The sequence below is a fragment of the Podarcis gaigeae genome (genome assembly GCF_964106915.1).
Source record: "Podarcis gaigeae genome assembly, chromosome: 5".
Classification (NCBI taxonomy): Eukaryota; Metazoa; Chordata; class Lepidosauria; order Squamata; family Lacertidae; genus Podarcis; species Podarcis gaigeae.
This window is the reverse complement of record NC_139681.1, coordinates 56,646,719-56,666,036: the sequence shown is the minus strand read 5'-3', so window position 1 is coordinate 56,666,036 and position 19,318 is coordinate 56,646,719. Positions and strand designations below refer to the sequence as shown.

The 19,318-nt window shown below is 40.3% G+C and overlaps 1 protein-coding gene across 2 annotated transcripts in view; it reads right to left on the bottom strand.

Annotated features, from left to right (window-relative positions):
• The window catches only part of PCGF6 (polycomb group ring finger 6), a 41,435-nt gene that overhangs the window by 15,320 nt on the left and 6,797 nt on the right, over positions 1-19,318 (bottom strand). Inside the window, exons 7-10 of one of the 2 annotated variants that reach the window (XR_014563992.1) lie at positions 16,994-17,021; positions 15,987-16,085; positions 7,448-7,534; positions 4,371-4,533 (exon numbers count right to left, since the gene is read on the bottom strand). Coding sequence is in view for 1 of the 2 variants with exons in the window: in XM_083737921.1 (XP_083594047.1) it covers positions 4,465-4,533; positions 7,448-7,534; positions 15,987-16,085; positions 16,994-17,021 (283 nt within the window). In the remaining variant the exon portion in view is untranslated. Of the gene's footprint in view, positions 1-1,164; positions 4,534-7,447; positions 7,535-15,986; positions 16,086-16,993; positions 17,022-19,318 lie in introns of those variants that run through there. The other variant, XM_083737921.1, reaches the window with a different exon arrangement.

Here is a 19,318-nt window from a genome sequence, read left to right as displayed (position 1 = left end):
ATATGCAAAATAATTAGCTTATTACCCAAATGGCACAAATTTATAACGGTTTGCTCAGTCGTATTCTGAAGGATTGGGCCTGTGTTTTGCAAAAGGCAGCACTTGTTGAACAGTGGTGGTTAGGTAATTTTAGACTCTGTCCTTAATGGGCTTTTACTTCAACATGTGGTAAGCCATCCCTCTTGTTCATTTTGCCAAGTGGGTCCTGGACGTCTGCCCAGAGTCCTGGCACAACTGTTGTCTAGCTAGCAGATGCTGAAAAGTCTCCTGACTTAATCTTTCCTAGCATGGGTCAAGGCTGTATCAGAGGCACGCTGCCACAAGCAAGGATGTTAATATTCATTTTCCTAGAATGTAAAAGCTTAGTTGGGTGCCAAGAGATTTATTTACTTGGTAACTACAGTTTACTTTGAGGCTTCAGCCACAGATTCTGCGGAACAAAGTGTTCCTTTTGGGAGCAACACTCTAGAAAGGGACACATTCCTAGTACAGCGGTTTGTACTTACCTTAAAGCCTTTATTTTTGTTGGCCAAGGCTCCCATTATTTTCAGGAGCTTGAGCTAATGGTTAACAAAAACTGCACACATTGGATTGTGCTCTCATTGGACACAAAGTCTCAAGGCAAGTTACGTTTTCCTGTGTATGAATGCCCCTTAACACTTTTGCTCAAATAAATCAAGAATTGACAATGCTTGGCTTCAAGGTTACACAGAACATCCACACATCCCAACCCCAAGAAGACCCTGTACACATAGTAGAGTAAATCTGGTACAGTTCACTTGCAAAGTATTTCTGGAAATTGCATATGCATACATAGACAAAAGAGCTTTAAGATTACAGTCTAAGGTAATTATAGCTAGGGCATTCTCACACCACCTCATAATTTTCTTGGCCCGAGAAATCAAGTGACATTGAAGAGCCAATATAAAAAGACTCTCACATCTGCAGCCTCCCCAGTTTATTGCTGAACAAAAACATGTGATTCTGCCTCTCTGCCACCAGACAACCAGCCTTAAAACAGTCTGACACAGGGTATGCTCAGCTGTCCTCAAGCCTGAGGGCCTCATGCATTACAATTTAGTCTTGAAAGAAATGTGAAAGAGAACTTTGGTTTCTTGACCATATATGAATGAAGTTTCATTCTACAATAAAAGAGAGTAGGAATTCAGGTGTTACCAATTTGTTTATTTTAAAATATTTTTAGCCTGCCCTTCATTACAAAGCAACCCCAGGTCAGGATATAACAGTTAATTAAAACCACAATTAAAAACACAGATCATAAAACAGGAAGAACTACTATATCAGTGATAAACAAACTCAAAACTTAGCAGGGGCTATTAACATGCTACAAAGGCTCTTACATCTGCCATAATGATTATACCACTGTATGGTATACTCACATTGGAGGTAGCAGTATCAAATAGACAGAAACAGTTGGAAAGCACTAGAAAATTTCATTGCATTGTTGATTTGGGTGGGGGAATTGTTTCACTATTTATTTTCCAGAAATAAATAAATACTGGTGTAAAGCTTTAGCAGCACTGGTACTTACAAAGGTGTACCCAGGGCCCCTTGTGTCTCTGGCAAGGAGCTCTATCAGTGCCCTCACTCACCCCCCCCAATCACTTTACCATAATAGCCACATTAGAAATTATGACATTTTATGGGACCCAATTACTTGAAGCATCCAGAATGAAGGCGAGGCAGAAGGATGAAAACAAATACACTGGTTACCCATTTGTTTCCTGGTTCATGTTACAGCCCAGAGCAGCTGTTCTTAGGTTCAATTTAAAGCCCTTTTGGAGAAGCCGTGTTGATTCTCTCTCAGCAAGGCATGTTCTTCTATGTTGCATAATAATAGCTCTAATATATTTAAGGCAATGGCCTTTCCTCTTAAACCCTTTTACAAATCAATGTTTCATTGATTTTTGTCAGATGAGTTTTAAACAAATTTAATATTTTTTGTTAGAAAATATTCAATTGGGCCCAGTGATTTGTAGATAGTTCTACAACTTCAGTTTTCATCACTTCTATTTAGCTTTGTTTTTCAGATACCCTTCTTGGGGTCAGTGGGGGAATCAGACATAGCACCTGCCCATCATCTTCCACACTGAAGTTCAAAGCAAATAATAGAATTAATTTCTCTACCTTTCTTTAGTAATCATGTCTTAATGTATCTTTGCTATGTAATGATCCAAATATCACCCTGGCTATTTTCCTGTCTCTAATGTACCTTCAGTGTTCTGTTTATTGTTTTGAGTGGGATTCAACTAACACGTCACACTAATGGAGGCCCCCACAAGTGGCTAGCTAGCAAAGCAGGGCTTTTCTGCCTCTTCCACTGCCCCTCCAGCTGGCTCAGGGGGAGTGTTGGGAGAAACCCCACAATAGCATGCAGGGGAAAGATAGGGGGTATTGTTCTGTCTGGCAAACTGAAGTGTTTGTGCTGACAGAACTATTGCCATAGTGCTTTGCTGAATTTCTTCTTTTAGCAATATGCGCCTCAAATTCTTTTTCACTTGCCTGCTAGTTTTGCTTTTCCAGCATGTTTCTTATACTTCCTCTTTTCTTTTCTTTTTTAGTTTTGGAAGGCTTCTACTTTTTAATACTTTAAATACTTCATCCCTTAACACATTAGACAAAAATATTTACAAAAATATTTTTTTGTTCCATTCTGTTGTTTATAGAAAAACTGAACACAAACTGGATATTTTGAATATAAAACAGGTAGATATTTATGAATATCCCTACATCAAAAATTTATTGTAACAAAATGCATTTTCAAAAGCAAAACCCTTCAACACACATTTGGTCTAAAAACAAGCTTTTCAGGTCACCATAAATGCACATCTAAGCCTCTTTAAGATTATGGAGTAGCAGTTCCACAATAGGACAGAATCTTTAAGTGCACAGGTAATGAATTAAGAATTAGCAAAAGAAAATCTGACACCTTCTAAAGAGGCACGGGAGTTGCATCAGTAATGTGTCTTCCATCTACCCCTCCAACTGCATAAACTTTGTTTGCTGCCTATGTGATAATGGATTAAGCCATTGATCTTCAACTGGTGGTTTGGGAACCACTATCACAGGGGTGGGGAACTTGTGGCCCTCCAGATGTTGCTGGATTACAATTCCCACCATCCCTCTCCACTGGCCACACGGGTTGGGGCTGATGGGAGTTGGAGTCCAAGGTCATCTAAAGGGCCACGGGTTTCTCACACTTGCACTATTATATCACAGCCTGGTCTAAGGGAGGTCACAACAGCAGCACTACTAGATAAATTTTTGGTTAAAAACTATGAAATGGATCTCCAGGTGCATGTCTGGGTTAATGGTGGATTCTGGGTCTGCAAAAGTTGAAGATTAAGCATTGTATAGCAAGGTTTAATGAAATCTTTGTAATAAGACCATTGCTGTGGCTATATTACAGGAAATGTTAAAAATGAACTTCATTGTGTTGTTGTTTAACCAGAGCTTTTTTTATTGTTGTTTAACCAGAGCTTTTTTTTATTGTTCACTGGCTGGGAAACACAGGGCATTGTCTCAAGCTCGTATGCATGGAAGGGGGACAGACATAGTCATTTTTTACAAAGGTGGCAAAACAAAAGCTGGGGGAATATAGTGGAACATCTGCAAGAAGGGGAGCTATGACAGAGACTGCAAGGGACAAAGGCAAACATGGTAGAGACTGCAAACCAGAAGAAGATGTGGGCTTAAAGGAAAGTAGCAAGGGATAGACTGCCGCCCTTCTGATAAACTTTCATAGAACAAAGTCTGGTTATTGTCTTCAATAGGAGTATAATCAGTTGCATGATGCCTTCCAAAGGGACCTCAAAGGCAGCCCTGTGCAATCTACTGTCACATCCACGCTGTGTGAGTAGCATCGGTATTCTGGTGTTTGGTTAACATGCGCACAATTTCTCTCCAATTTTAACTAATTTATAGGATATTGCATTTTTTAATGCTATTACTCACATAAACCATGAGATACAATGCTTGCGGTTTTTTGAAAGGTGATTAGCCCCCCCTCCCCCCATTTTAGGCACACAACTGAAAGGTTTCCCTTTCCTATTTCTAAACCAAGACAATAAACGTCTCTGAGAAGAACACATCTTTTCCAATAAAACACTGCACACTGGAGATAATCCCTGAGAACACCAGTGAAAATGTCTTTCAGATAAATACTCGTTTCAAGCTTAAGTCCTGGGAGTCAGCTGGGAGTGCTGCCAATACCCAAACCACATTTAAGACAAATCCAGTCATCTTGACACATCTGCTCTTCCCTGAACTAGCTAGGTGTTAATGACATAACAGCACTGCAGTATTTATAGCTGTACTTACTGTACAGCATTCCTTTTTCAGATTCTAACTTCCTATGCAGAGTGAAAACTGTGCATTAATGTTCATCATGAACTTCCCAGAATGAGGATCATTTGTTTCTTCAAAGCCCCTCCATGTTGGATTTTAACAAATCCTTGAAAGTGTGGGATCTCTGCTAAGAATCAGCCCATAGTGAAGTACAAGTAAGCCATCCTAGAAAGTAGGAAAGAAAAATCACACTTGTAAACAAGTCAAAATCAATGCAAAAACAAAGCCTTGCCACACCTAAGTCTCTTTATGCCACCTAATGATAATTTGCTCTTGATTGTGAATAATAAAATGCAGGATCTCCCAGTGTGCTATTTAATGAACAGAGGATCAAGGGAGTCAACAGCTGAGTATGAAGCCCACTTGTAATTTCTTTGTGAGTACCATTTAGAGGTGGTTTGAAAACAACTGAACAAGTCATTCAGTTGTTTGCCTGTGTCTGAACACTGTAATACCCCTTTTAAAGAGAGGCTAACAGTCAAAATGCACAACCCATTGTTGAACTGTTCCACATCATATTGCAGCCACTTTTGTCTTTTGACTCAGCTTCTCCATCAAGCCACGGTTATTGCAGAGGCTCCTTAGGATCCAATCCTCCCTCCAGTAAGTTTGAGGGCTGCTTTGCACTTTACAAGGCAGCGTTTGCTGCAGTAAAACCAGTGTTCAGCTTAGCAAAAATGCCAAGTGTTAATGGCAGATGCATCATCCTGAACATCTAGGTATGTATTGGAGAAACCTGACCGTCTGCAGATTCCCGCTGTATGTACAGTATAGTACATGTTTTTTTTGAAGATGGCAAACACACTATGAGTCATTCTCCATAAGCAAGCTTCAGCTTTCGATCCCAGGACAAAGTGTTATAGAAGGCAATTTCCCTGAAACAAACTGCTGGAGTAAATGAAAAAGCAAGCACTGCTTTGGGGTTATATATAGGATTGGTCCATACTTATGGGCAAGTCTGTACAAAAGCCATAGGGAGTCAACTGGCAACCTCCATTTGCCTGCATAATTGGTGTGAACTGAGCCATTGAAATCAGCCAGTTTTATATGTAGCCCTAGCATGGAAGTTTGGATACACAGAGATGGTGCCTTATGATAGGTTTAGCCTTGCCATAAGTCTGCCACAATTTCCTGACAGGCTACTATTAGGTGTGAAAGGCAATGCAGTGATTGTGAATTCTTCTGACATATACTGTGTTCAAATGTTGGAGATGTGTTGGCTAGAAAAGATCTACAACATCACACAAAACATCACCTATGAGCAAAAATAAAAATAAAAAATGTACTGCTGTATAACACCTTTCTCTACTGATTACACTTCATTCTGACACCTTGTCTAGAATGCAAAGTTAGCACTTATGCACCAAAGTGAGAAATGAACAATTCAACCTGTAAAACAGGTTATTTTAATTCAGTAATTCAGCAAGCTATCCTCCGATTTGATTAAAAGAGCCACCAGATTATAAACTGTATCTTATTTTTTTTATTTTTAATTGTCCTTATATTGTACAATTTTAAAAAGTGGTAAGAATTCTACATTACTGCTGAGACCAAGCAAAGACAATACGTGTGTAGAAAGAGGCTTCTACAATGACTGCTGTTCTAGATATGACCAGAGTATGCAAAATAATCCTGCCCTACAATGGGCAGCGGTTGCACCCAGCACCCGCTATCACTATGTGCACAATACTCTTGAATGCTAAAGTACAAGATCAGCATTGTCAGTTCTGATTCCAGATGCACACTCTACCCACCACTGTCCTAACAAATGATTAGTGCATACAAAGCAGACAGAGCCAGCCACCTGTTCAGCAGGGTTGATCTGTGAATGCAGAAGCACATGTTTAGCCTGCAGTATGCAAGGATGCCTAGATCAGAGCACATTCACCAAGGATAACAGAGTTGGTGAATTTTCCTTTTCCTCAACCTACTAGGAGATCCATGATATACCCTTTTGTGTCTTTAGACTGGGAGAGACTGCTTTCATTAAAAACAACAACGCTCTAAACCATAACAGCCTGAAATTTAGATTCAGGTAGGTAGCCGTGTTGGTCTGATGCAGTCAAAACATATTAAAAAATTGTCCAGTAGCGATATAAAATATTGTCCAGTAGCACCTTAGAGACCAACTAAGTTTGTTCTGGGTATAAGCTTTCATGTGCATGCACACTTCTTCAGATACCTGAAATTTGTTTATTTTTAAAAATTAATGTGCTGGCCATTTAAACACTACATGAAGACTCAGCTAGACTTAAGAAGCAGTCCTATACTTAAGTTCTGTTGGCTAAGATGCTATAGGATTTGGCTGAAGGCTTGCTATCCTGGCCAGCTTCTAAATATGCCAGCAGCACAACAGAATGCTGTCAGAACAGACAAAATGGGGTGGAGTCATGGGCAAGACAGAATGGTACAGAGGAGGGGCACACTTGCGCTGTATCTTATAGCTCTTCAATCCTGGTTGACAGGTAACTTTACATCAGTGCCAGACCTGGCATAAGATTTCCCTCTGTGACCACTCTGTCCACATCAAAAGAGCATTAGATGCACTTGGCCTCAAACACACATGGGAACCTGAACACATTGCTAACGCTTCTTATCTCAGAATCCTAATATGTATCTCACCTCGGTACTCTGGACACATAATGTACATCCAGCCCCATTCCACTTCAACAGCTACACCTCACACAGGTAAGCAAGAGAAGGAGAAACACATGCTATGATGTTTAACTGGTGCACGTGACACCTGTCTCTCTTCACCCCTTTTTGCTATACTTGAATACTCTTGTCCTGCCTCGACAGTGCTGCTCCACCATTTCTCCCCACAACAGTGGGGACCAGTGTCTTCCACACAAAAGGGAGGTGCTCATCCGTACACACAGGCAAACTTGCTGTTGGTAAAAGCCAGACGCTCCACTTCAGCCATTGCCACTGCTGGACTCATGCACACTTTTGCCTTAAAGGTTCACAACTCAGAAGCTTTCCCAGCAAATGCAGTGCTTGGCTATATCCCCAAGGGGTGTGTGGGAGGCCGAGGCAGGAGACCAGAAGCAATTCCATTGCAGTTCTGGCATCAACTTACCTGCACTGCACTCTCCCCTAGAGCTCGCTGGATTTCCCTCAAAGTCTGATAGTGCTCCAGCAGGTGATCACCACATATTATGTCTACCTAGAAATAAACAGAAAAAAGTATCAAAATGTGTTTTCTTTAGCTGCAACAAGCTAGGGGCTTTAAAGTTTTAATTCAATGGCTGTTTGAGAACACATTTTATGTATCTATTTCATCTCCAGAAATGCTCTCCAGGACCTCAAAACTACTCTTTTATAGTCCCAATTTCAAAAAGCAATTTGAGGATTTGGCAAGAGATCTCTTCAAAACACAAGTTTTTATTGCTATCAATAACCCATTGCCTGCAATAGCACTGTAAAGTAACAAGCAGCTATAAACATGTAAAGCACACTCCTAAACAGACTGAGTTCATTTGAAGACAGCAGCCCCTGTCCCAGCTTTGTAAGACTTATTGCTTCTCTGTTAACTACTTTAAATATCCTTTTCCTGTCTTATTAACTCCAATGACTTTGGACTTTGTTCAAATATTAACTTCATTTTGTACTGTTCAGTGGATGTGCCAATAAATATATCAAGAAATTCCATGTTCAAAGCAAATATCCCTTCAGAACAGGTGTGGTTAAACTTGTTAACATGAGCAGGTGTCCAAGTATCATTTTAATTAAATAACGCAGGAGCTCCTGGGTGCCAGCTCTCTGTGGACACTGTGTACATGCCATTTGCAATCTGTATCTCATTTGACACTAACAAGTCCCAGAGATACTGATCATTGGCAACTCTCTGAATGATTCTTTAAAACTAAACAGAGGTGCACAGTCCATTCATGTAAGAATTGCATGCAACTATTGCATGATATTGCTTAGGTCATCCACACCATCAGCAAACAGAAATCTCAAGTGATGCAACTGAAACAAAGATAGGATCAACAAGTCATGATCATGTCCATGTTTAATATCTAAGTCGGTAGAGTTCAGTCTTTCTAGTGTCAATGAATTGTTTCTGTGTTGATCAATGTGCTGTGATTTTGTTACCTACAAAACACTTTTGCACTACCGGGGATTTGGGGTTGTGTACTAGGGTACAATTTTAACTCCTGCAGTTTCAGGAGTTTACAAGATTTGCAAGAAGTAAGTGGCAGCAGCAGACAAGTTGTCTTTAGGTTGTTTGTTTGTTTTTATTATGTATTTTGTGTTTTCTTTTTGTATTTTTATGTTGTGAACTGTCCTGAGATCTTTGGATGAAGGGTGGTATATTAATTTAATAAACAAACAAACAAACATTTTTTACTGACAATTTCACCATCAATCCTTGATAAAAGCTTCCTCAGTGTGAAAATGACTGACTGGGTTCTTAACAATGAGCTGTGCATCTTTGACTTATCTCTGGTGCTATTCTATGGTGGGTACGAATCTGTTCTGAATAACAGGAGGCAGATTATACTCAAGATGTTTCTGGATATTTTCAGAACCACCTCTCCCAGTCAGCAGATGATTATTTTAGGTTTTTTTGAAAAATCCAACAAAAACAAAACACATTCTGGAGACCAGAGTCAGAGATATCTTCACTGTTTGAAATGTTTGAAGTTAGTTCTGTTTCCTTCACTGAGGATTTTACTGACTTAGTCTGCTAGAGGATGTTCACCTTCCTAGGTTTCATAATTAGGATTTTTAGGAAGAAGGCTTCTGCTACAACTCCTTTGCTTGACACCACAGAATTAACTTTCTTTTAAGGATAAAAATTATGACTTATGTGCTCCCCCCATTTGAACAGAAATGAAGTTCCTTGGTCTTGTATTAAAGAGCATGTAGCAGTGTTGGTATTCTCCGATAACTCAATACTCTATAGGTGTGGGAGAGACCACCTTGAAATTTAAGATTCAGGTAGGTAGCTGTGTTGGTCTGACGCCGTCGAAATAAAAAAATTAAAATATTGTCCAGTAGCACCTTAGAGACCAACTAAGTTTGTTCAGGGTATAAGCTTTCGTGTGCATGCATGAAGAAAGCTTATACCCAGAACAAACTTAGTTGGTCTCTAAGGTGCTACTGGACAATCTTGAAATTTGTGATAGTCTGTTTTGGTCAAAAATAGCATCTAAGGGCAGAATTTATCATATTTAAACCTACCAGGTATACATTTCCAAATTATCTGCCTGGCTCGCTCAGTATTTATTCCTACATTTTCCCCCTTTATCATGCTAAATTAGTACAAACATTTTTACAGTAGTAGAAATCTCAAGAATCTTTAGAGGAGTCAACAAAGTTGGCCACGTTTGGCAGAAGCAGAAAAACATCTGATTGCTAGGGAAGCAGAAATCCTAACAGACATTTCAGGTACATTTTTTGAACAGCCTGTCTCCTGTTTGTCAGAGTGGATTACCGCCCTTTATCTAATGACACTAGAGATAACAGCAAGGACCTTGGATTTAGATAAAACAGAAAGAGGAGAAAGAGGGAGCTAGTAAGAAAAGAAAGGCAAAGCAGAATATGATCAAGTGAAATGTCCTAAGTCCAGTCCATTAGAAATTGGACATTAGAGCTGCATTTATTTCTATGTATTTCCCCCACTTCCCCCTCTTTATCTTCCTAACTTACTACAAACATTAAAAAATGGCAAATTAGCATCTAATTGAAACACCAAGGTGCAAACACACACATTTTATCTGCATTTCAGACCACCTGCCTGTTTCCTATGGGCAGAATCTGAGGCTGTGCTCACTTTTCTCTCCTTCCCATTGCAGTCCCGAGTGGCCTCAAAATCTGCTCTGCAGAGCCCAACCCTCCAGAGCACATTTTGAGGGTGCATGGAAGGCTTCAGAGGACGGTGAAGTCCCTCTGCACAGGTGGAAGCCTGTTCTGCGCATACAGACAACACTAGATACAACTCTATGTATCCACACCATTAAATGCCACAAATTATGATCAGATGGAATTTATTCCAGTTTATTAACACTGGAAGCAAAATGTTAACGAATTTCATTGCTGTAAAACAATTCTTCACAGTCCTGAGATAATTCAAAAGTGACTGCCTAGAGATATCCTGATGTGACCTTCGCTGCTGCAGTTCTAGACTTCAGATATTAAATGTTTCAGTGGCTTTAAATAAATGATTGCAAAGCTGCTTCCCCTCTACCTCAAAGTGCTTGGAATATTAAATGCCTAATTCTGCTACTTCAGTGCTAAGTCCTAAAGCTTCAATACTAATTGTTCGGGTGGGATTCAGGTGATAGCTGTAAAACTCAAGGGAATAGAAATACAAAGAAAAGAAGCAATTTGTTCTCAACCACCCTTTTAAGAAGCATCTGTAGCATTTGTGATTACATCCATTAATCCCTGTGATGTAAGGAAATATATTACAGATAAGGGGGTGGGAATCCCATCTGCCAGCAGTGTTCTAAATCTATTTTAGACTTTTAAGTTTGGAATCAAATCAGTGTTACACTAGTGTTGCAACAATGAATATAACTGATTTGACCCTTCCTGGAAACAGGAAGATCATTATATTGCTGTAAATATTCCCCTAATGAACACACTAAAGTCTAGTTAAAGCAAGGGAAAGAAACCTTTCTGATGTTTTTAAAGAATTACATGCCTTGATTGGGTGCATGCAAGTTATTTCCCACCCCAATCCAATACATATGTATTTCAGAAGTTCCACAAACGTTTTATGCAGCTTACTCCCAAGTAAGCATGCCTGGAATTGGAAGGAAAAATAGATGGAAACAAGACATAAGGGATGCAACTTGTGCATTAAGCACTGGATCTGTCAAGAGTTTTTGTCAGGTTCCAACACCTTGCTCTCCTGACCACCCAGCAGCATCTTTGGCAAGAGTTGCACACTAACTCATGTTATCCTGAAGTGTCATCCCGGTTGCATTACAAGCTCCACCAGCTGACACTGTACCGCATTAGATGACTAGGGGGATGAATGCAACTCTATCTGGCTCTATAAAGTCTCAGCCTCAGGGCCTGTTCTTCAGTCTGAGCAACTTGTCTCCTTGTAAGCAGATCCGGTCAGGCTGACCTCCTACTCACCAACTGCCCTTCCTGGAACTTTTGTCCGCCTGAGACCATGATGCTTTTCTTTGGCTCCCTGCCTTGCAAACAATTTGTTCTTTCTTGTTTTGGGGGTTCTGATACTGGTTCCATTTCAGATGCTGAGCATTAACTTTAGATATACAGTGGTACCTCGGGTTACAGACACTTCAGGTTACAGACTCCGCTAACCCAGAAATAGTACCTTGGGTTAAGAACTTTGCTTCAGGATGAGAACAGAAATCATACGGCGGCAGTGGGAGGCCCCATTAGCTAAAGTGGTACCTCAGGTTAAGAACAGTTTCAGGTTAAGAACGGACCTCCAGAACGAATTAAGTTCTTAACCTGAGGTACCACTGTACCATAGGTGTCAACCTTCCCTTTTTTTGCGGGAAATTCCCTTATCCCAGCGCCGTTTCTTGCTGCTTCCCGCTGCTATCCCAGATTGTTAGATATCCCATAGACTGTCCCCGGGACAGGTGAGGCTGCTGATCCCTTATTTTCAGATCTGAAAGTTGACAGCTATGCACTGTACAGTGGTACCTCTGGATGCGAACGGGATCCGTTCTGGAGCCCCGTTCGCATCCTGAGCAGAATGCAACCCCCGTCTGCAAGTCTGCCGGTGCCGCGATTCGCCACCTTTGCGCATGGACGTGACATTATTCTGAGTGTCTGTGCATGCGTGAGTGGCGAAACCCGGAAGTAACCCATTCCGTTACTTCCAGGTCGCCGCGGGACACAACCTGAAAAGATTTAACCCAAAGCGACTTTAACCCGTGGTATGACTGTACATGGTAAACACAGCTACTGAGGAGCCAGATGAAAAACTGCATCGGCTATTTATACAAATTATTGACCCCAATTCTCCCTTTCTTTATAAATTGCTCTCATTGTGCCTTTACCGTGCACCAGATATTATATTGGGCCCAATCACACTCTGATTTCTAGCAGAATATGCATCAAACCCATGCTACTTCTAATTATCTCCCCAAAGCCCGTCTTCATTTACAATAAACACTTTCATCTGAGAGATTCCTCTGACAAGGGAACACTTCAGTAAGCTATATTAGTACATCTAAAGCAGTGAAATAGCAAATTCCTTGATAACTGTCGCTCTCTCCCCACACTAATGCTCACTCAAAAGGCAGGCAGAAAGCAGCTTTTGGATGTCCTGATATTAGGATGGCAAGGCACTTACTATTTCAGATATTTTTCAGACATTACTACAACAGTCTTATCAAGTGAAGACAGCAGCTCACAGGCTGATTTCAATAGGAATATATGAGTCCAGGGGGCAAGATGGCAACTAAGGGGTTGGGAAGACGTGGTTTAATCAACATTTTTTTAAAAAAAATTGCAAATACTTAATTAACACTTTTCAGTTCAAAGACTTCTAGAGTGCCTCAGCAGATATCTAAAACAATAGCAGTCATAAAAACTTTAAAACCAGGACAGCTGGGACTACAGAATGAAAAATGGAAAAAAAAACGTAGTCTAAAAGGCATGAGCACATAAGGTCTTCACCTGGTGCTGAAAGAACATCTAAGCTGGCACCAGGCAAGCTGCCTTGGGGAGAACATCCCAAAGCCAGGGCACAATAGTAGCCAAGGCCCTACCTCTAATAATAATGGGGCTCATAAATTTACACAGGAAAGCAGGGGTGGCTAGCCACTTTTGGGCCAATGGCTGCAATTACCTTTGGCCAACCACTTGGGGTGGGTCACCCCCCCCCCAAAAAAAACCCCAATCCCATCCTCAGCGATCTATGCAGATGAGAAGGGAGGAGAAGATTGGAATCTCCACTGTAGTGCTGGGAAGAGAGCTAGGAACTTCTCCTGCCAGCCTAGAATTCTGGCGCTCATCCAATTTGTCTGATGAGCAGGGACAGGGTGTTTTGAACCTCCAATGAAGTGCTTCTCCCAGCCCAGCACCATAACTCCTTTTTTCTTTTGCCACTGCCAGAATCAGTGTGGTTGGAAGGACAGCACACAGAAGAAACTATTTGACAGGCTGTGTCCGGCCTTCAGGATAGGGGCTTCCTGCAGTACAGCAAAACTGAAGAGGGATATGAGAATAAGTAACATCAACAATATGTTCTGACAAGTAGTTACTGAAGCTGGACATTCCAGATATACTTCAATGCAATTAGTGAGCAAACAAGTACTGTTTTCGGATTGACCATGTTAAAATTAAATAACACCTGATAACATTCAAAAATCATGTTGCAATTATGTCTCTTTGCTGCAGGCATAAAACTAATCATTCCCTCAGTGACCAAGATCAGGACTTTCAAGCATCAATAACAATAATAAACAAACTGCCAGCCTATGGGAAGAGAGAAAATCAAGGCTCTCTAGTGCCGTGTCCTAGCAAAGAACTCCTCTGGACTCAACCACAATTAAGCTGGGAATCCTTAGGGGCCTACTTCCAAGTAAGATATTTAGGAAACAAGTGCAACATCAACTTTTATGTTCAACTGAAGTCTGTGGCAAACAAGGCTTTTAAAGAGAGTGTTGCATGTTTCAGTAACAATGACAGAAGATGGAAGTTTTGCATTTACTCTTTTAGCATGGGATGGGGTTTAAATATGCATTGTCATATCTTCTGCAAATTAATCTAGGCACACTTTGAAAATGAACAGAAGGTATGTCAACAGAAACAAATAAACCTGAACAATCAAAGGCATTTGCAGACACAGTTGAAAACAAAATATGTCTATCCCATCTTTGGAAAACAGATCACAACATATCACAAAATCAGTTCTGTAGGTTTTACAAATGTGCCCAATGAATTCACTTAGTGTATATTTTCATTACAATAGAGCAACAAAACACACTCTGGAGTCTTAACACATCAGACCATTTGGGCAGATTAATGTTTTTAAAAGACAGAATCAGAAACCTTTCTTTTAATTAGATGTGCAAATGCATCACGTGTATTAATGCAACTACAAGGACACATAATCCTTGAATCCTTTTCACCTTGCACATAATTGCCATTAAATCCTGTATTTTATAAAATGTGAAATTCAATATCAGGTTGTACCTGCTGAACAGCTGCACAGTTTGGCAGAAGCCATGCTACACTCCCAGAACAAAAAATATGCCGCCACCACGATGAAAGATGTAGCAGTGCAATTTTTCTGCCAGTGAAGATGGACGGAGTCATCAGTGACATAAGGGAAGAACATTAGTACTTACGATTGTTTTATAATCTTAAAATATCATGACCACACCCCCAATTATGGTGAAGTTTTAGACTAGCCCTAGAGCTGTTGTCACAGAATTTCTATCCTATTGAACTTCCAGAGCACAACCAAGCATAAGGTATGGTGTGATCAATCACAGCATAGAACTACCAGTATATAAACCCTGGACAGGGAGACCATAACTCAGACAGACAAGGTGCAGGCCTGGGGTTGTACAGAGAGAGTTCCGCCTCATTAGCAACAGCAGTGATGAGGCTGCTCCTAGCTGTTCCTCTGTAAGAATATCAACCTATTTGCTCCAGGCATGGCTGCTGTATCCTTTGTTCCTACCATGGAACAGAGTACCATCATGGACACTGCAGCTGATATTCAGCTACATTTCAAGCAATGGCCCAAGAGTCCTGGTGGGCTGACTTGTTGGAAAGCCTAAACATGTGTACTTCTTCTTCAGAATCGCCTCCATTTTGGAGGCTGTTCAATAAAGGGTTATGACTTTGCCACATTTGTTGCTATGGTGTGGTAGATGGGGATCCCTTTCTCACACTCTAGAAGGCTATGGCTTCATTTGGCTTCGGAATGACACTATAAGGTGGGGAGATGGTCAATTTGCTTGATGGGCTCAGGACAGTGGTCCCATCTCTCTACTCATTCAGGTTCCCTGGACTGAGACGGAGGCAGGATTTTCAAGGCACACAAGTGCATAGCTGTTGCCACCAGGATGTTAGAGGGAGGGATGCTGAAGGGGAGAAGGGCCAAATCTGAGTGGCTACATGGCAACATGACACCTTCATGTTGCCTATCTGATCCTGAAATGAGACTGCCATAGAAGGAAGCTATTTTGTTTTTAAAAATGGTGCTAAAGCTGCAAACCAGAGACAGCAAACAGCACATGTAAAAGGTAAACAAAAAGATATGTTGTCGAACATTTCACTGAAAACTCTGTTTTGCCCCTCAAAACATCACAGTGAGAAATACGGCAAAGTGCTATTTAAAAATCTATGTGGAGGAGTGGAAATAATTTTAAAGCTCTTATAATACAACACATTGGCTTGCCCTCTTACATTTGACTTTTCTTCTTTGGTTTCTTCTTCTGTGCTTGCTTGCTATTGCCTCAGTGTGTGTTACATAAACTCTTTGATGCAACAAGTGTGGCTTTTCCAAGTTACATAATGCCTTGTGAAATGCACTGCATGGAGAAAGGTAAAAAACCTCACTCGCATTCTTGCTGCTAGGAAGCAGACTTTCAGTGTGAGCAAGAGAGTAGAGGAGTGTCATAGCCAACAATATGGTGCAAACAATTAGCACAGCATACCTGGCAGCCAGGATCAAGGTCCATCTTTCTTCTGAGAAATTTCTCCACATGTCCAATTGTTGCCTCTCCTGAAACCCGTACAAACTTCTTTTCCAGTGGCTGGAAGGAGGAAACAGATTTCATACTGTAAGGCTGTTCAGTAATGAAGGGGGCAATTCTAATCAGGTTCTTTAACAAGGACTTTATCCTTGTTGTTGTTGTTATTATTATTATTAGATGAAACCAGTAAGTCATTTTCACAAATTTCCCCCTTAAACAGCTTTTTTCAGCAGTAAGACGATGTTGTTCAGCTGCAACCCACAGTTCCACTATTTTTCCTCTTCCACCCACAATCTCACTGCACATGTATCTTGTGTATTTAGTTCTTCTTCCCATAAGCTAAAGGAGGCATAGATGGTTCTCCCTGTTCCATGTTATCCTCACCACAATGCTGTGAGTTAGGCTAGGCTGAGAGCTAGCAATAGGTTCAAGGGTCCCAGTGAGCTTCATGGCTGAGTGGTAATTAAAAGCTGGATTGTCTCAGTCTGAGGTGGGAATCACTACACCACATTGGCTCTCAAATACATATATGTACCATTTTTATTTATTTCTTTACAAATTTCTACCCTTCACAGATAGCTCACAGACATAATTAAAAACATGATGTTCTGGGCATTGTTTAATCACTAGCCCATTTCTATAGAATACAGTCTAGCTGTTCACTCTTTAAAACAGGAGCAACTGACCAGTAACTCTTCAGATGTTGTTTGACTGGAGCATCTAAAAGGCTACAGGCTGGCCACCATGCTTCAGAGGCAGTCATAATGTCCAGTGCGCCTGGTCCCTCAAACTAAAATATTACATCCCTGCCTTTGCAACATTCCTTTATCTTTATAAATTACAGATTTGCAAAAAAGCAGTATATACTCCAGGACAGAATCATTGGCTTTCTCAATGCAACATTTAGTTTTACTTATGCATGTCGTAACAATGAAGCAAAGGAAGATAAATTTAAGCAGTATTTGTACCTTAAATTTCCCAGACAGATCATTAGCTCTGAAAGAAAAAGAGAATTAACATAATAAATATGTCTGAGCTACATCTGGATTTGCAGGCTCAAACTGCTAAATCAATACAATGCCATTAGTTACAGAGTTTTTCTGTGATGTATGTGTGTGTAATTTATATGCTCTTCAGGTCCTTGGATTATGCTTGGAAGTTTAGAACATTACCAGTTATCATCATTATCATAATCTCCTGTTAAAAGCAGGCAGCAGCACTCACCACAAGTTGTAGCAATTAGACAGGCTTCAAAAGTAGTGAAAGGAAAAACTGCAGTAGTTGATTCAAGTAGTTCCTAAGGCATGCACCACAGGGGTAAGTTTCCTATCTTCCAGGAAGGGGAAACATTTTCTGAATCAGATGCAACCCATAAGAAAAAACTATCATCACAGAAGTTCCTTAAACTGGATTCAGGAACAACCCTAATTAACAGACCTGCTTAGAGAGTGTGGATGACCCTACCAGGAAGAGCCAAGGTCACCTCATTTAAGTCAGGCAGGTTGTTAATCACCACCATTTCAATTCCATCTGCACTCCATAGTTAGTCCTCATTCAGTCTGGTTCAGCATTTAGATACTGCTTTACACTTGCTATTGCTGCTCTGCTGAGAACGCATATTAGAATACTGATAACACCATTCCTCAAGTTTGAGATTATTTCACCACATATTTCATATATGTTTAGATCAGCGCACTTTGAGAATTGGTCTCAAGAGAAGACAATGGCCCAGTTCAGACAAACATATATAGGCTTCATAGGCACAAATATGCAGTTTAATATCCTGGCTTGCTTTGATCCAGGTAGGCACAAGCTTCCTGGTTCAGAAGCAACTGGAAACTATTGAACTAGGCCAGTGTATTTAAAATATACATGCATATTTTTAAAAGCTTCAATGACAAACTGCTTTCTTTATACTGACACAGAAACAAATAGAATTACAGCCACTGTATTACCTTTATATTGAAGAATTCTGTATTAGGAAAACAGTGAGCTTGACTTTAGTAGAACTAACCATGTAATTTAAGTCTACTTTTAGACATCAATCTAAAAGTGTGCAAGACTGGGTGCTGAGCAGAACAATCATATATACAATCAGCTGTCAAATTGTATTTCAGAGGTTTGACTGCTTTTCCTTTAGATACATGGAGACAAATTCACTTGCAGACAAGAATTTTATCTTTCAAAAAACTGTAAGTCAACCCTTTATCTTCATGAATGTCTAAAAGGTTAACAAAGACAGATGGGAAAACCATGTTATTTCCAAAGCAGAAGATATCACAGTTTTTCCATTCCCAGGATTGGGGTGTCTGATACCCTTTTACTACCATAGGAAGGACTGGACCATTTCAATATATAAATTGAATGATATGGAAGAGGTAATAAACAAAATTGCTCCCAGAAAATGACAAAATGTAAAACAAAACAAAACGTGTAGCAGATATACATATACTACTACGACAACAACTATTGGTAATTACATTTGTAAACAGCCCTTCATCCGTAGATCTCAGGGCAGTTCACAACATTAAAAGTTGCTCATTAAAAGTACTGTTAACTGGCACACACACCATTACAAACAGCAATTCTGAACCAGGGTGATGCTGGATTAAGGCCCATTGAGACCCACGATCAGCACAGATGCTCCTGAGCCAGTCACCATCTCTCAGCCTAACCTACCTCAGAGGATTGTTGTAAGAATAAAATGGGGGAGGGGCTTAAAGAGAACCACCTATAGTATTCAAAATGATTTTTGACTTATTGGAAATTCTTTTGATAAGTGCTTAAACTAAGGTTGCAGTAGTTCATAGCATTACAAGTGTCTCATTTTTAAAAGGGGAGAAAGTACAGATCACCATTCTTTTAGACGACAATATCCAATGTGACACCCTCAAGAAGTTTGAGTCTACAACCAACCTCTACCACTGACCAGGCAACTTTGTTGGATGCAAAATGGATATGTTAAATTAGAGAAAAACTATTACTGCACATGTCCATAAACACATTGGCTTGTCTTTTAGCAATAATCACTTCAGTGTTTGCCAGTTGTCACTGCCACCTAGTGGTTAAAAACAGGCAAAGAAGGTTAGGCACCCCAAGTTACAGAACGCTTGGTCGGGCATGGTTTGATAAAATAGATCTGTCTTTACACATACTGTACACCTCATCAGAAAAGGTATAATGAGGGTTCTACATGTGCCTACTATAGAAAATTGCAGTCTGTTTTTGTAAGAACTGAACTTTTATTCAATAAATCAATCTGTAGAGATAAGAAAACCTTTCAGAACAGTGCA